At 43.3% G+C, this 7,121-nt stretch overlaps 2 protein-coding genes across 2 annotated transcripts; one reads left to right on the top strand and one right to left on the bottom strand.

The window, feature by feature from the left end:
- Window positions 1–1,905: 1,905 nt before the first annotated feature.
- On the bottom strand, window positions 1,906–3,832 carry F4817DRAFT_250028 (DEAD-domain-containing protein). Its single transcript, XM_049299151.1, has 4 exons — window positions 3,402–3,832; window positions 2,843–3,328; window positions 2,544–2,781; window positions 1,906–2,488 (listed from the first exon to the last, which is right to left on the bottom strand). The coding sequence occupies exons 1-4, from the start codon at window positions 3,575–3,577 to the stop codon at window positions 2,009–2,011; spliced, it is 1,380 nt and encodes a 459-aa protein (XP_049155291.1). The 5' UTR covers window positions 3,578–3,832; the 3' UTR covers window positions 1,906–2,008.
- An 811-nt stretch (window positions 3,833–4,643) lies between these two features.
- F4817DRAFT_361407 (FCH-domain-containing protein) lies at window positions 4,644–7,011 on the top strand (the record flags this gene model as incomplete). Its single annotated transcript, XM_049306401.1, has 3 exons — window positions 4,644–4,688; window positions 4,782–6,555; window positions 6,605–7,011. The coding sequence occupies 3 exons, from the start codon at window positions 4,644–4,646 to the stop codon at window positions 7,009–7,011; spliced, it is 2,226 nt and encodes a 741-aa protein (XP_049155290.1).
- Window positions 7,012–7,121: the final 110 nt, after the last annotated feature.

Below are 7,121 nucleotides of genomic sequence, written 5' to 3'. Positions count from 1 at the left end.
AAAATAAAAAAAATTATTAAAAATAAAATGTTATTACTATTAATATTAAGTAATTTTTACTAATATAATAAAGTTTATTAATACGGTTATTACACTTGTTTTACCACGTTAATTTTAATTTAATATAATCATTATAATAACTTTTAAAAACTTAAAACACTTTAATTAACTTAAAAAAAATAAATGCTTTAATATATTTTATATAAAATAATAAATTACCTTTTTACACGTATACGTAATATAATATAATATAATATAATATAATACCTTATAACTTAATTAAATAACCCGTAAATTTATATAATTTATATAATTTATAACATAACTTATAATTATTTAAATCTTATCGTAACTTAATAAAAAAAAAATAAAAAAACAATTTTAAAAACCTTAAAATAAAAAATATTTAAAATAACCTTTTTTTAATTTTTAATATATATATATATATCCTTTAATGCATAAAACCTATTAAATAAATATATTAATAATATTATTATTATTATAATAAAATATTAATAATATATTAAAACATTAATAACGTTAATGTTTTTATTATAAACATAATATAATTATATACCATATACACTTTATTCGTATAACCCTAAAATTGTGCAGCTAACACATTATTAAAAATACAATATTAATAAAAAAATAATATTAACTTAACTTTATTAAACTATTATTTTTATTATTATATTTAAATTAAATTTAAAACTTTAAAAATATCTTTATTAAAATAATAAAAATCTTTAAGTTAAATAATATTTAATACAAAACGTATAAGTCTTTATTATTTAAATAAATTATTTTAACCCTTTTTTATAATGTTAACAGATTAATATCAGTCTATCCTAGGACCCCCCCCACCCGGGTAGGTACCTAGGTAGCAATCTGCGTGCAACGTCACCATCTGAGCAGTTCGTGCCTCTAAGAAGCAGGTACTTACCTATGTACCTCGATTCCTACCAGGGGTTCCAATGACGATCGTCCAATCAGGCCTCGCTGTGCCTCTGCCGTCCAACCTTAAAACAATTAAAGCTCTTCAACTTGTGACTAAAAGGATATCCTAGCTGGTTTCAGAAATACTACTACTATGTAGGTATTGTCGTCTCCTGCTTTATCGAGTATGCGATTTACAACACGACAACTCGTGCCACAATTCATCACTAAGAAAACGTCAGCAATGGAAATATGGAATCTCGTCGCAAGCTGTATGGAATCGGCTTCCCCGGCCCTTTTGAATATGTTCGACATCGACTCTTAGTGAAGATAGAGCGAGTAAATATCTGCTTTAGATGCTTAGGCAGCTTATAACTAACCTCTATAAATTTCAAATGCTCTATTTATTGTCGATACCTTGTAGCAGTCTACTACTCAGCTCTTTGCCTACCTACCTAGATAGGTATTCTAGAAGCCTTCCAAATTTCAAGATACTAATAATATAAACATGGCTGATCAGATAGGCAAAGTCCTCGTGGTCATGACTAGGATATCAACAAGTTTCTTTTTTCTTGGCGGTTCCGAATCAATCTATTTAGAAACCCGTTCATGTTCGTTCTCGATTTTGAGCCACGTGCGTCGCGTGGAGAGAAGCTTGAGAATATTTAGATGGAGACTGCATCCTCCTTTGTTTCGTTGATACTATGGTTCTCCCATAGACGTGTTTCGAAACAGCACGCCGATCAAGGCGAAGCCGAACGAATAGGAAGGTTACATGGAAAAAGGATTCTTCCAGCAGAATTCTATCGTGGGAAATCAAATGACTTTTTTTCTGTGAATAGGTATCTAGTCGTCTCTCATTAACTACAATCCTCTTGCGTAGGACTATTATTTATTGAGCGCCTCAAGAGAAAAGAAAAGCGGTGTCAGCGCCCCAACGGCTCGGTGGAATGCCCACGTAGTTCGTTCCTCGTAGTTTTGATATCGAAATAGTCGCATACATGATTCAACACGCGAAACTGATTCGCCCAATACTTGGTAGGCCGATTTCGATCAATCCTGGCCCCTCTCACGCAGCTCCTCCGCTTGGAACAAAATCTGCTTGAGCTCGGCTCGACTTGATGACTCGCTGGACTTGTTCCTCTGTCTCATCCCAGTCGTCAGGTTTCAACGCGACCAAGTCAATCTCTAGATCTTGCGCGATAGCATTGAGAGCATCAAAGCTCTTCTTATCCGAGATGAAAGTAATACTGACACCGACACGGCCAAAACGGCCGGTTCGACCAATACGGTGGAGGTAGGTCTCCGTGTCGTGCATGCTATCTCCTACTCCCTTCATCGGGATATCGTAATTGATGACCATAGATACCGTGGACACGTCTATTCCACGAGCAAGGACGTTAGTGGTGATGAGGACTTTAGACTTTCCAGTTCGGAACTCTTCCAACAGCGCGTCTCGTTCGCTCCCTTCGTAGGCACCATGTAGGACTGATACCTTGTGACCGTCGCCTGCCATTCTTTGCTGGATTTGGGTGGCGCTATCTCGCGTCTAATTCCGTTAGCAGACAGCACGCATACTAACTACTAAGTTGCTAGATGTTTACCTTGACAAAAATAATAGAGGAACCGATGTTCATCAAACCGTACAGTTTGCAGAGAATTTCGTACTTATCCGATTCCGAGGGACAGTCCATGTACATCTGTGAGATCCCCTTCACTGTGAGTTCCTGCACCTTCAACTTTATCATGTTTGCGTTAGGTGCGAAGGCTGTGGCATATTTCATAACCTTATCGGGGAAGGTAGCAGAAAAAAGGAGAATCTGGATGCTCTTAGGTAGCATGCTGCAAGAGATTGTTAGCGTCATATTGGTGGGTTGAAGTTTCTAAATAATAGAGGCCATACTTCTTGACTCGGGTACATTGGTCGCCTAAACCTTGCTGGTCCAGCATGTTGTCGGCCTCGTCAATCACAAGGAGTCGTAATTGGGACACATCAAACTGACGTCTTCGAATCAGATCCATGACGGTTCCTGGTGTACCGACAACGATACTCTTATCGACACGTCCGTCGCGAGGTATGGCGCCGGGAATAGCGGCTGCTATAGCTAGGTTGGGTAGGAATTGTCCGATATGGCCAATAACCATCTGAATCTGGCGAGCTAGCTCACGGCTGGGGGCAAGGAGCAGAGCTTGAGGCTGAGATGGCTTAGTGTGATCGACACGGGACAGGACCGTGGTAACAAAGGCCGCCGTCTTGCCGGTCCCAGATTGAGACTGAGCAATCATATTCTGAGGAGGATCGGCAAGCATTAGTGGCAGCGCTTTCTCTTGAACCTTGGATGGTTTCTGGAAGCGCAACGCCGAGAGGCCTTTAAGAACTTCTGCCGGCCTAGAAAATAGATTAGGTAGGTTAGCACTTATTATTATATTATTTTCTACTTCAACTTCAACGTAACACTCACAAACCAAGCTCCTCAAATGTGTGAGCAGATCCTAGAGGATTTTCCGTGTCCTTCTGAAGGTCGCTGAGCTGGACCTCGACATCGTAACTGCTTTCCTGGAGCCTAGAATCGTCATTCGGCTGGGCCTGCCCTTGAGCCGGAGCAGGCTGGCTAATGCGACTAGCTAGATCGGCCATGGCAAAGGTTATGGTACGCGATGCGCGAGGCGAGGTATCGATGTGTTTGGTTATCGGATGGCTAAAAGACTAACTGGAGTATGTTGCGCGTAGTCACGGTGAATTCGCTGGGGTGATGTCGAGATAAATTTTAGAGTCACGATATTTGTTCGCCCGGTTGCGTCGACGTTAATCTCCAGGCAAGAAAGGATGGAGGGGCGATTATGCAAGGACGACAAAGGCGATGCCTTGGAAATATTTAAGAATCCCAAGGTTAATATTTAGATATCCACTCTGTATCCTTGTATCGTAAAGGAAAATGGGAGGAAAACGGCGGCGAGGTTATGTAGATTGTGGCATGTAGTCTGTAGAACATCTGATGATGGTAATCAATGATGTCTCTAACTTAAGATCTGAATTGGAATGGAGCTTTTTCCATTTCCATTTCCATTTCCATTGAAGCTGTCACTTGGTGGGGCAGCTTGTCGCTACTTAGTACATTAGGTACAGTTAGGTACTTATGTAGTGGGGTTATAGAAGAGGGGACCCCTGAAAGGCAACCGCCAGCTGAGTCCTCGGACGTTGCAGGTGCAATCGATCAGATATCAATAATTTAGAGTTGTATCACTAAGTCGGTACAAGTACCTAATGCATTCATAGATGTTACTCGTATGATTAATTGTGTATAGGTCTACTTTCGTATACTTCTCCTCTACAAGGCGGGGTTACGCATGTACTAATAATAAAGGAAAGCGCTGTACCGAACAGCCGGGCATCAACTCTTAGGTTGGGTGGTTAGAAAAAAGGTTAGTAAAGTGGGCTGTGCCAATACAGAGCCAATACAGAATAACAGATGCTAATAACTCGCCCTGCAGCGCTCGACCCTTTTCGTCATTCTTCAGCCCCCCGGACTACGACACTACGACAAAACCGAGGCCTCAGTTCCGTACCTATTTAAATAAAACCCGTACTCATGCTATGGCTCTGTTAGATGAGACCTACAAAACTGATTCAGCCTACATATCAAATATTTATCGCGGACCTGTCGCTTTTGCGCCTGCATGCCTAAAGGCATCTCTAATCCGTAATGGCTGAGGTGGAAGCGGTACCAACCTTTGGTACCGAGTTGAAGGTGCGTTAACTACTACTCACCACAGCTCTCCCATCTTCTTTCTATCCATTTTCCCCGTGGGCGTTGCTAAATTTTAACAACCGCGATTTGTAGGATGGCTTCAAACCCGCTAATGCTTGGGTAGCCAACGGTATCGCGTGGCTAGACGACATACAGAATTTCTACCGAGAACGAAGTGTGATTGAGAAGGAACACAGCGCAAAGCTCAATGCATTAGCTAAGAAGTACTTTGAAAAGAAAAATAAAAAGTCGGCTAGTTTGAGTGTTGGCGACACGCCTGCTATGACTCCGGGCTCCCTCGAGAATGCATCCCTAACTATATGGACAACCCATCTTACAACCCTCGAATCACTAGCCGACGAGCACGAGAAATACGCAAATGAACTTATCCAAAAGGTCGCCGATCCCCTGAAATATTATGCAGGCAGGTTCGAAGAGCTACGTAAGCGTCACGTCGAATATGCCACGAAACTCGAAGCCGAAAGAGAGTCCTCGTATGCCGACCTGCGCAAGACTAAAACAAAGTATGATGCGGCATGCCAGGAGGTGGAGAGCAAGCGAAAGAAGACCGAGTCCGCCTTTGACAAGGCAAAGGCACAAAGCCATTATCAGCAGCAGCTGTATGACATGAGCAACGTCAAGAACACGTATTTGATAGCTATCAACGTGACCAATAAGCAGAAGGAAAAGTATTATCACGAATATATCCCTGAACTGCTGGACAGCTTACAAGACCTATCCGAATTCCGTACCATGAAATTAAATACGCTATGGACTACGGCTGCCAATCTAGAGACGGCAATGCTCCGGCAGAGCACTAGCCTTGTCGACAACGTCGCTCAGGAAATATCTAGGAACCAACCGCACTTAGATTCTATGATGTATATCCAGCATAACATGGGTCCGTGGCAAGAACCATCTGATAAGGTGTTCGAGCCCAGCCCGGTATGGCACGATGACGACCTCATGGTCACCGACGAACCGGCCAAGGTATTTTTGCGCAACGTACTAAACAAATCCAAAGGTCAGCTAGGGGATCTCCGACGAGAAGTTGATAAAAAGAGAAGAGAAATCGATGGTGTAAAGCGTATTAAGCAAAGGATACGGGAGGGAACGGAAAACAAGGACGAGGTGCTTGTTGTATCGCAGATTTTTTCCATGCAGGAGGACTTGCATCAAGTAGACCGGAAAAGGTTGACGGCCGAAGTTGAAACATCAACCATCACATCGGCAGTTGGGGATGTCACCCTGGGCGCCAAAAACCACAATTTCAAGTCGCAAACGTTTAAGATACCAACGAATTGCGACTTGTGCGGTGAACGAATATGGGGGCTATCCGCTAAGGGCTTTGATTGCAGGGATTGCGGATATACATGTCACAGTAAATGTGAAATGAAAGTGCCTGCCGAATGCCCTGGAGAGCTATCCAAAGAAGAACGCAAGAAGTATAAGTCGGAACGACAGTCAGCAGCAGGAGCTCTACTAAAACCTCCTTCCGGTCCACCAGACCACGTTGCAGAACTCCCAGATTTGAGTCGATCCAATACTTTGAACTCTTTAAGCTCTGGATACGCCGCAAGTGCTAATCGATCGATAAGCGGCTCGACGGTAAGCCCGCGTGCCCCTGCTGAAGAACCACAAGCACCCCCCGAACCTTCAGGCCCTCGACCCGCCGTTAAAAAGAGTCGTCTTGTCGCTCCGCCTCCTGCCGCATATATCAGTGAGCTACCTGGTAGCCTAGTTAGTAGCCCCGTCTCAAAGAAGACTGGTGAACAGAAGGGTAAGATGCTGTACGGCTTCGATGCCAATGGGGATACCGAACTCTCCGTTCCTGAGGGGCGGGAGGTTATTATCCTTGAGCCTGATGGTGAGTTTCATCCTTGACTTGTATTTTACCTTTGCTCACACTGTCGCAGATGGATCAGGATGGGTTAAAGTCCGTGCTGGTTACAAGGAAGGTTTAGTACCCGCCACCTACCTAGAAATCTTCCCCGAGCCGATCATCCCCCAAGATACGGGCTCTTCTTCAATAAACAACCGACCTGCATCCGTTTATTCAAACTCGGGGTCATCCATAAACACGACTGGCCCAGGTATCAAGAAGAAAGGACCAGCAGTCGCACCGCGCCGGGGTGCTAAGAAGTTGAAGTACGTTGTCGCGCTGTACGACTACGCAGCGCAGAGCGAAGCCGAGCATAGTATGACGGAGGGCGAAAGATTTGTGCTGATCAAGGAAGACCCAGGGGATGGTTGGGCCGAAGTAGAAAAAGGGGGCGCGACTAAGAGCGTACCGGCGAGTTACGTACAGGTAGTAACAGACTAGCGAGGGCTATCCTATACGAAACACTAGTTACGCTTACGCTTCATGGTTGGTAATGGCACCAACCGGTGGCTTGTAGGTTTTTAAATACGGATTAGCATTGGATAGACGCA

This window comes from Daldinia loculata, assembly GCF_022478755.1.
Source record: "Daldinia loculata strain CBS 113971 unplaced genomic scaffold F4817scaffold_64, whole genome shotgun sequence".
Classification (NCBI taxonomy): Eukaryota; Fungi; Ascomycota; class Sordariomycetes; order Xylariales; family Hypoxylaceae; genus Daldinia; species Daldinia loculata.
The sequence above is the reverse complement of the archived record's forward strand: the minus strand, read 5'-3'. Positions and strand labels throughout refer to the sequence as shown.